General features: G+C 42.5%; 1 protein-coding gene across 1 annotated transcript in view; it reads right to left on the bottom strand.

Moving 5' to 3' along the window:
• Nucleotides 1-8507: 8507 nt before the first annotated feature.
• Nucleotides 8508-10427, bottom strand: part of mcm6 (minichromosome maintenance complex component 6) — a 48190-nt gene continuing 46270 nt past the window's right edge. The window contains exons 17-18 of the mRNA XM_077616179.1: nt 8892-9031; nt 8508-8809 (exon numbers count right to left, since the gene is read on the bottom strand). Of these exons, the coding sequence (XP_077472305.1) occupies nt 8702-8809; nt 8892-9031 (248 nt within the window). The 3' untranslated portion in view covers nt 8508-8701. The remainder of the gene's footprint in view (nt 8810-8891; nt 9032-10427) is intronic.

The following is a 10427-nucleotide window of genomic DNA, read 5'->3' as shown; positions in this document are numbered from 1 at the left end:
AAATACCTGCAAAATTATGGTCTAAAGGGCCTACAGATGTAGGACTCATAAAAGGTGCAGAACCTGTATTAATCCGACCTAAAACTGAATATAAACCTCGCGTAAAACAATACCCACTTAAAATTGATGCAATAGAAGGGATAAAACCTGTAATAGACGACTTACTTAAAGCAGGGGTATTAATAGAATGCGTCGACTCTCCGTGTAACACACCAATATTCCCAGTAAAAAAAGCTGCTCCATCAAATGGATGGAGAATGGTCCAAGATTTAAAAGCGGTAAATAATGCAGTAATTCAAAGATCCCCAACAGTAGCAGATCCATATACGTTGTTGAACTCGCTAAACCCAAACGCAAAATACTTTACGGTAGTGGACATCAGCAATGCATTTTTTTCGGTACCAATACATAAGGACAGTCAATTTTGGTTTGCGTTCACGTTCCAAGGAAAACGTTATACATACACTCGACTGCCGCAAGGTTACTGCGAAAGTCCGACTATATATTCTCAAGCTCTAAACGCAAATTTAGCAACCTTCGAGCCGCCAAAAAGTAGCCAAATAATGACTTACGTAGATGACATTTTAATTGCATCAGAAACCAAGGAGCAATGCGAAAAAGACACATTAGCGTTGCTAAAACACTTAGCTGAAGAAGGTCATAAAATCAGCAGAAATAAGTTACAATTCAGCCAAAAAGCGGTAAAATACTTGGGTCACCAGTTAAGCGCGGGGGGCAGAACAATTTTAGAAGAAAGAAAGGTGGCAATCCTAAAAGCACCGAAGCCACTTACAAAAAAGCAAATGATGTCCTTTTTAGGGCTCACAAATTACTGCAGATGTTGGGTACCAATTTATGCCGAATTAACAGCGCCATTGCAAGCCCTGATGTATAAAGAAGAACTAAAAATGTCAGACAAATTGAAATGGACGCCAGAAGCAGAAACGGCATTTTGCGATTTGAAACAGGCGCTAGTGAGTAGTAGCACACTCGCGTTGCCTGATTATTCTAAAGAATTTGTACAAATGGTGGACTGTAAGAATTATTTCATGACATCGGTATTGACTCAGAAATATGGCGAGAAGCTGAGACCAGTGGCATATTATTCCACAAAGTTAGATGCAGTGGCCTGTGCACTGCCACATTGTGTTAGAGCAGTGGTCGCAGCATCACTAGCGGTAACTGTAAGCGCTGAGGTGGTATTGTTCCACCCATTAGTTTTAAAAGTTCCCCACGCGGTCTCAGCTCTACTCTTACAAACAAAAATGAGTTTTCTGTCACCGGCAAGACATCTGTCTTGCATGTCAATACTATTGTCTCAGCCGCATCTAAAAATAGAAAGGTGTACAGTGCTCAATCCAGCAACACTAATTCCCACAGAGGAGGAAGGTGAAAAACACGATTGCGAAGCATTAGCGGAACAAAAGAGTAAAAGTAGACCAGATCTTAAAGATACACCGCTAGAAAATGGAGAAATAATATTTGTAGACGGGTCCTCGAAAAAAGATGATAAAGGGAAAACAAAAACCGGCTACGCCATAGTAACTCAAACAGTAATATTACAAGCAGCAGCGTTACCGCAACATTTCTCAGCACAAGCTGCAGAATTAGTGGCACTTACTGAAGCCTGTAAATTAATGAAAGGACAGGCGGTCACAATATATACGGACAGCCAATATGCGTTTGCAACCACTCAAACGTTTGCGCAACATTGGAAAAATAGGGGTATGGTCACATCAACTGGAAAACCAGTGACTCACGCCGAATTACTAACTGAACTATTACAAGCCGTGCAACTACCGACACAATTAGCAATATGTAAATGTACTGCACACACATCAGGTACCGATCCCATAACAAAGGGTAACGCCTTCGCGGACAAGATTGCTAAACAGGCAGCACAAGGGGAAATAACAATTCTAAACATGGAAGTAAATAGCGAAAATGACCAACAAAAAATGGATGATAAAATTCTTATAGAAATGCAACAACAATCACCCAAACAAGAAAAAGAACAATGGGAAAAGAAAGGCGCGCGAATAAAAAACCAAATATATATATGTCCAGAAGGTAAACCAATCCTACCAAAAAACCTATACAAATGGGCAGCTATTTTGAGCCATGGTAAATCACATGTCTCAAGAGGAGGGATGATAGGAATGTTAAACCAAATATATACAACCTATGGATTTAATAATTATTCAAAAAATTTTTGTAGAACCTGTCTAATATGTGCAAGACACAATGCACAAGGTAACCTTAGACCAAAACGGGGTCAATTCCCAAAACCAGAATATCCATTTCAACACATACATATGGATTATATAGAACTAAATAAGTGTGAAGGTAAAAAATATTGTCTCGTAATAATAGACTCGTATTCAAAATGGGTAGAAATATTTCCGACAAAGACACCTGATGCCATAACAGTAGCAAAAGCATTATGCAGAGACATAATACCGAGATATGGCATTCCGGAAATAATCTACAGTGATAATGGGACTCATTTCGTAAACCAAATAATTTCAAAAATAGGACAAGCGTTTTACATCAATTTAAAACATCACTGCGCCTATCATCCACAGAGTGCGGGACTGGTGGAAAGAATGAATGGCACCATAAAAAATAGACTCAGAAAATGTATGGAAGAAACTGGTAGACTCTGGACACAATGCCTAGACTTAGTAAAACTACATATAAACATTACCAGCACAAACGGATTAACCCCGTATGAAACCTTATTTGGCAGACAGTACAGATTACCTTATTTTAAAAATATTTGGGAAACAGATGACGAAAGCAATCTTGCGGATTATATGAGAAAAATGCTACAAAAACAAAAAGAATTGACAGAACAAGCTAATGAAGATACGCCATCTGTGTCGTTGCAGGAAGACCAATTAGTTGAACCAGGTGACTGGGTCCTGATTAAAAGTATAAAGAAGAAACACTGGCACTCGCCTAAGTGGGAAGGACCCTATCAGGTTTTATTAACCACAGGAACGGCAATTAAAATAGCAGAACGAAATACCTGGATTCACCTGGCACATTGCAAAAGGGTTATCGAGTATGACTAAGTTAACAATTTCGATCATTGTGTTCAACCTAACCGTCGTTATTTGTATTGTAGTGATCGCGCTGTGGTATCTGCTGTAGTAGCATTGTAATCTTTCACCCGCCTCCGGAGGAAGTCCGACTACAAAGGGGGCTGTAATTTTAGTTTACAGTCATCTCAAACCCGGTGAAGACGTCAACAGCTCCGGTCTGGCATTAGGAGAGATTACAATCTACCAGCATGATATTCACCCGGGTACACAAAATAGGATTGGCGGTGGGAGGAACAATCGGAATAATAATAGTAGTAATTTTATTGTTACATGAAAAGTCACTCAATTTGCAAAAAAGAGGGGTACATTACTATCAAAATCCCTCTAGAAGACCACGGAAGGTGATAAAGAATCCATGCAAAACGACAGATCGCAAAGATGATACCTATACTTACCAATTGTATTATTGTTACCAAACCAACAGAACTGAGGCAGTAATTACATTTGACCAAAATTTCAAGATAGGGGGATATCGGCTGAATGATTGGAGCGGGTATGATTTTTACTTGGACAGTGCTGGGGCAAAGAAATCGGGTCACTGGTGGGGTGACGTGGCGGCTACAACTGGGAGGTGGTCAAGAGGTTCGTATGGGTTCTCCAAGAGAGGGGCCAGGTGGAAAAAACAGGTAACCCTGACAAGAACAAAAAGTAGTTTGTTGTTAAATTTGAATACCACTCAGGTGCCACTCGGCGAGCCCGAACAATTGAAGGGCTACACAAACAAACAGCTATGCCACGGGCTGATGCTCTGTGTCTGGAGAGAACATCAGGAAGACCCATGCGTGCCCATAACGTTCTGTCCAAACGTCACTACCACAATTGTTGAACCTAGCAAAGAAATAACTCCTGGGCCGAAATCAAAGTTTCCAGACATGCCACAAATATACGTTGAACCAGAGGTGGATGATTTGTTTAAATTTGCGACAGGAATTTCTAGATTAGATAACAATTGGCTCCTAATGGCGGAACAAGCCGCTCAAGTGACGCAAACAGACTGTGTGGTATGTATGGGGGCCAGACCATTGCTACAAGTAATACCCTCAGCATTGAGCTCCACCTGCCTGGTAGACGTGATGAACAAACCAGTACCATCTCAAAATTGTTCGTACTGGGATAGTGTTTTTCCAATGGCGGATGAAGAAAAGGAGAAACCAGTGTTTTCAAAGAAAATAGCACGGGCCAACTTCACGTGCATTAAGAGAATAGGAAAAGGGTTGATTCTGGGACGACTTAATAGTATACAATGTAAACAAGTGTTGACGGTTGATATAACATTCAAACCGGTAGCTCGTAGCGACATCTGGTGGTGGTGTGGTGATAATAGATTGTACGACAGGTTGCCATTCAACACTACTGGCTATTGTGCATCTGTGTCATTGCTCCTGCCTGTTTCCATAACAAAGATGTCTGCTCCTGAGTTGGTCACTGTGGCAGGAAACATCTTGCCTCACCACTGGAATGGCAGAGCCAAGCGGTCCGCTCCTGGATGGGGAGACGGGGACCCAACCTACATCGACAGCATCGGGATTCCCCGAGGTGTACCGGATGAGTATAAACTCGCTAACCAAATGGCAGCTGGTTTTGAATCATTCCTGTGTTGGTGGTGTACTATTAACAAAAATGTGGACAGAATCAACTACATCCATTACAATGTGCAACGACTGGGGAACAGGACGGAGGAAGGGTTTGCAGCCATCCATGAACAGTTGTCGGCTACCTCTTTGATGGCTTTCCAGAACAGAATTGCTGTTGACATGATCCTGGCAAAGGAAGGTGGCGTGTGCTCCATCTTTGGCGACCAATGCTGCACGTTCATCCCTAACAATACAGCAGCTGACGGGAGTTTAACCAAGGCCCTGGAGGGCCTTCGATCCCTCAACAGCAAGATGAAAGAACATTCTGGAGTCGACACCTCAATGTGGGGCGAATTTGGTAGCATGTTTGGCGAGTACAAACAGTTGATTGTATCAGTTTTAATGTCAATCGCTGTTTTTGCTGCCATTCTCACAACTTGTGGATGTTGCTGCATTCCCTGTATTCGTGCGTTATGTGAAAGGTTAATAACAAATGCTATACAACCAGTCAAATCAGAAATGTATGCCTTATTGACATCTGGAGGCGAACCACGGGATGATGACGACGCCGACGCATCTGGAGACGAGGAGGAAATGCAGTTCATGGGACTGCCTGAAATGTTCCAAGATGCTAAAGACTCTGGCATTAACTTCTGAGTGTAACGTTTTCTGTTATTTTTGTGATCCTGTGATGCGAAAATCGGATAAGAAGAGATCATGGGTGATGATATTATATAACAAGAATCCGGATAAACAGGAGGGTTATGTTGGAATTATTGTAAATAAGTTATCCTGATTTTAGTTTAGACTATTGAAATGTTAGTTAATAGAATTGGGGATGTCTTGACCCCTTGGGAAAAGTTTCACCTTATTCAACAAAGAGGAACTACCCAGGGGGGCGGACGCCTGTCTGTTTGTCTGTTTTGTGAGGGGTGCAAGATATCAGGAATAAGACTATAAAGATGTTATCTTGAAGGGGCATATGGTCATGATCAAAGAACCTTTGGTAACTGGGAGAGAACTATCTCTCCCTTGATCAGCTTGAAACTTCCTGTAACTTGGACACTCCCAAAACACAATAAGAGAATAGGCGAGGGGAGATTTTCTTCAGAGTGTTGTTCGAAGGGCTGTGACAGGGGCAGTCTCTTAACCTCTCATTTTTTAAATAAAGTTAACTCAAATTCTCTGTGATTTCCTTCTTTTCAGGTTGGTGAAACAAATAAATGTTGTTTGAACCTAACAGTACTGAATAAACTTAGGTAAAACAGTCTTTAAACACGCCTTGTTGAAATCACCAGCGACAATAAAAACGCCATCGGGGTGGTCAAGCTGTTGTTTGTTTATAGCCGTTAGCAGGAGGTTAAGTGCCGTGTTAACGTTAGCATTCGGAGGTATATAGATAGCCGTTGCTATGACGACGTGTAGCTCTCTTGGTAGATAATAGGGCCTACATCGTATTGCTAATAACTCTAAATCCGGGGAACAGTGAGTGTCAATAATTTTACTGTCACAACACCATTCATTATGTATATACATGCACAGTCCTCCTCCCTTGCTTTTGCCTGTTAATACTTTTGAACGGTCGGTTCGAAAAAGCGTTCGGCTAGCGAGCGATACCGCGGCGTCGGGGATAAGCGGGTGTAGCCACGTTTCTGTGATGATAATAATATTACAGTTTCTAACAAAGCTGTTGGTAGCAATACGAAGTTCCAACTCATCCATTTTGTGGGTGATGGATCGGGCGTTGGTCAAAAGGATACTGGGAAGCGGAGCTCGGTGTGGTTGTTGTTTCAGCTTAGCAGCCAGGCCCGCCCGGCATCCACGCTTCTGTTTCCTGTCCCTTCGCCGCCTTCGACGTGCTTTTGGTGGGCTGGCTAGCCACGGAGATCCCGGAGAGTGTGTTAAGAAATCGGATGTCTCGCATATCCTTCGGATAGTGAGTAAATCCTGGCGACTGTAAGATAACGAACAACACCGAACTGGAGAGCTGCTTAGAGCCGCTGCGTCAGTGCGCGCCGCCATCTTGAAGCCTTAAACAGGCCCTTGGAGATTAATAAAAAAATAAAGTTTGGACAACCCTGGCTTATATATATAACGAGAACGCCAATGCGAGAGGATTCAAACAGCCAAAACTGTGCAGGGTCCCATCCATCGATTTTTTTCTCACTTATTCAAGATCAGGTCGCAGGTGCAGTACTTAAGCAGTGAAGGCCAGACTTCCCTCTTCCCAGCTACTTTATCCAGATCTTCTGGAAGGATTCCCAGGCATTCCCGGGCCAGCCAGGAGCCATAGTCTACCCAGTGTGTCCTGGGTAGGACCTGTGTGCTCCAGCCCTACTAGAACGTGCCCAGCACAGGAAGGCATCCAGAAGGCATCCTAATCGAATGCCCAAGCCACCTCATCTAACTCCTCTTAAGCAGAGGAACAGCAGCTCTACTCCAACGCCGGATGACCGAGCTACTCACCGTCTCCCAAAAGACACCCTGCGGAGTAAACTCGTTTCCAAACTCAATCCAGAAACTCATTCTTTCAGTCACGGGCCACAGCTTCGACGATCCACCTGTCGATCTCCAGCTCCCTTACTTGTGAATAAACCTTTCCAAGGAGGGTCAGGAGTGTGATCCGACTATAATTGGAACACACCCTAAGCGGAACTGCAAATTCTCGTGTGGACTAAGAGACCCTGCCGAGGAATAAAAAAAAAAAAAAGAACCCGCATTAGAATGAATTTACGCCGTAGACACGGCGTGACCGGACGATTCGCCGAAAGACGTTTGGGCAACGGACATTTGGGCGACGGACAGTTCGCCGAACGGACGTTTGGGTGACCGGACAGTTCGCCGAACGGACGTTTGGGCGACCGGACAGTTCGCCGAACGGACGTTTGGGCGACCGGACAGTTCGCCGAACGGACGTTTGGGCGACCGGACAGTTCGCCGAACGGACGTTTGGGCGACCGGACAGTTCGCCGAACGGACGTTTGGGCGACCGGACAGTTCGCCGAACGGACGTTTGGGCGACCGGACAGTTCGCCGAACGGACGTTTTGCCGCCGCGGGATTCGCGCGCTCGCCCTGCTCCCGGATCGTGTGTACATGTTCTTCAACCTCGGCCCGTGGGCCAAATACGGCCCGTTTGGATTTTTAATCCGTCCCGCCGCCTGTCAAGACAATTGAATTATGAGAGGGAACTCTTCCTCGACGTAGCGTTTCGCAGCCTGTTTTATTTGGCGCACCATTCTTTTTCTGGATATGCACCCAGTCTCGAGTGCCAGCCATTTCAGCACCAAAGAAGCAATGCCCTGACTTCTGCCATTATTCACCGATATTTTTCATCTCCTGTCTTCCACTTCTGAGTTTTAGAGTGAATTTTGACATTACGCGGACGTTTAAGAGGATTTTCAACACTATCTCAAAATCCATACAATGCTGGAAGAGTCGTCTTTCTGTGCGCGATATGAAATGTATGTAATGTAATCCGAAGAAAAGGCACAACGCTGTTTATATTAGATGCGTCATTCTTCTACGGTAAAATTTTGCTTCTTTTTCTTCTGCGCTGAGTGCCACCCATTTTCACGGCGAGGAAATGGTGTCCTGACTTCCGCCATTTTCATCTCCTGTCTTACGATTGAGAGTTTCAGCGTGGATTTTGACATTTTTGTGGACTTTTTTTTATACTTAAGATAATAAACCGTGATGTACTGAAGCTGCAAAGTAGTGAAGGATCACAGTATGTATGTGTGCGTGTGCATGTATGTATGTATGTAATTGTATGTATGTATTGCTACTGTATTTTTGGGTATAATGAGTATAATCTGCAATTTTGGGGGGCAGTTTTTATTATTTTATCAGAAAACAATAACCAACGTTAAATGTTACATATTCAAATAGGAAAGAACAGAAACCTGTTCATGAAACATGAAGTTTTTGGGATAACCCTACCCTAAAAATACAACATAAGATGGTGACGGTCAGAGTGAAAAATAAATAAATTAAAGAAAAACAATATAGGGACAGTTCATTATTCGAGGGTGTAATTGGGATTGACGACCAGAACCACTTCTTCCTCTGTGCTTGTGGGATCTGAGCCTTTTAGGCCTGATTGAGAAAGCTCAATGAGGATATGATCCTGGGGAGAGAAAGGACAATAGACAAAGAAGGAGTAAGACTTGGCAAACTGAAAAATAATTCTTTCTGCAGAAGACACTCACAAAATGCACCAGCCTGTGGATGACCTTCTCGATCAGAGCCTTCTTATTGAGAAGCTCTTCCTCTGAATCGATCTCAGACTCAATTTCCTTCAGGTACCAGTTGATAACAACATTTTTCTTTAGTTCCTCCTCCTCCTCAGCTGCAGGCAAGATGATAAAAAAAAAACAATTGTTTCGCAATTATTTTGAGATGAGAGAAAAGTGAAAAACCTCTTATCTTCGCAAACCTCTTTTTCACTACTTTGTACTTGTTATTTGATTTATTAGGCAAATGAGTATTTTGGCCACATCATTGAATTGAATGCCTTTATTGTCATTATACAACTAAATGAGATTTAAAGCTTCACCATAAAGTGCACACAAGTAAGTAGTCAAAAAGATTTATATACAATGAAAATGAAGTGAGGTAAAAAAAGGGGGGGACTAGTGGTTAGCAGCAGGTTAGGTAGCTTTTGAGTTTTAGTGCAAGTATCAAGATAAAAAAATTGTAGTGCTAAGACTAGTAAAAGTCTGAGAACATTCCTTATTGATATGCATCTGGCAGTGTTGTGGCATTTTCAAAAAGATTTATATACAATGAAAATGAAGTGAGGTATAAAAAGGGGGGGGACTAAAGTGGTTAGCAGCACGTGAGGTAGCTTTGGATTTTTAGTGCAAGTATCAAGATAAAAAATGTGTACAGACGCTCCCCTACTTACGAACGCAATTGGTTCCGAGCGATTGTTCATAAGTTGAATTTGTTTGTAAGTTGATTCAGTGCTATATTTTGTATTATAATTTATGTTTAAGGCCGATATAAGTATATTGAAGGTTTATATAAGTGCATTTGTATGTTTAAGGCTTGTATAAGTAACACGCATTGGTTTGTACTGAAGAAAAAAAACATTTAATAAAATGGAGAGAATATGTACAGTACTGTAGAGAGAGAGAGAGATTTATGTATTAGAAACTGGCCAAAAGAAGCGACCTAATGACAATTGCAGTTTTCTTCTTTTTTTCATCATAAATGATGCGGTAGCACTGTATGGCATCATTCAATTGATTTGCAAACTTTGTGCAACGTTCAATATTTGGGTCCTGCTGCTCGATCTTTCTGTTTATAAATGGTACTGACGGTCGAACGATTCAATGCCCGTGAAACGCTCACCACTCTCACGCGCATCAAGCTTCGTTATTATTGCCACTCGTTTCAAATGAAATGGCTTGCCTCTTCCTTGCAACTCCCGCAATAGAAGCCTTTAGCTTTTTACCAACCATATTCAATATTGGATGCATGAGATATTTAATGATACAAATGAAAAAGGTTCTTTGCACACTGGAGATACATTCACGCACTTCCGCATTGCAACGAAGAAGGTAGATGCTGGGTGAGCTGAGCTCTCACAGCGCCAGGCGTCGGTATTAGCGGCGGAAAGAAGTACTACTCCGAAAAAGGCGAAATACAAAATTGGACTTGCGAACATTTTTGGACTTAAACGCAATTTGCAGACATGTTCGTATGTACCGTTGTTCGTAAGTTGAATGTTCGTAAGTAGG

Source organism: Stigmatopora argus, chromosome 12 (genome assembly GCF_051989625.1).
Source record: "Stigmatopora argus isolate UIUO_Sarg chromosome 12, RoL_Sarg_1.0, whole genome shotgun sequence".
Lineage (NCBI taxonomy): Eukaryota > Metazoa > Chordata > Actinopteri > Syngnathiformes > Syngnathidae > Stigmatopora > Stigmatopora argus.
The sequence above is the reverse complement of the archived record's forward strand: the minus strand, read 5'-3'. Positions and strand labels throughout refer to the sequence as shown.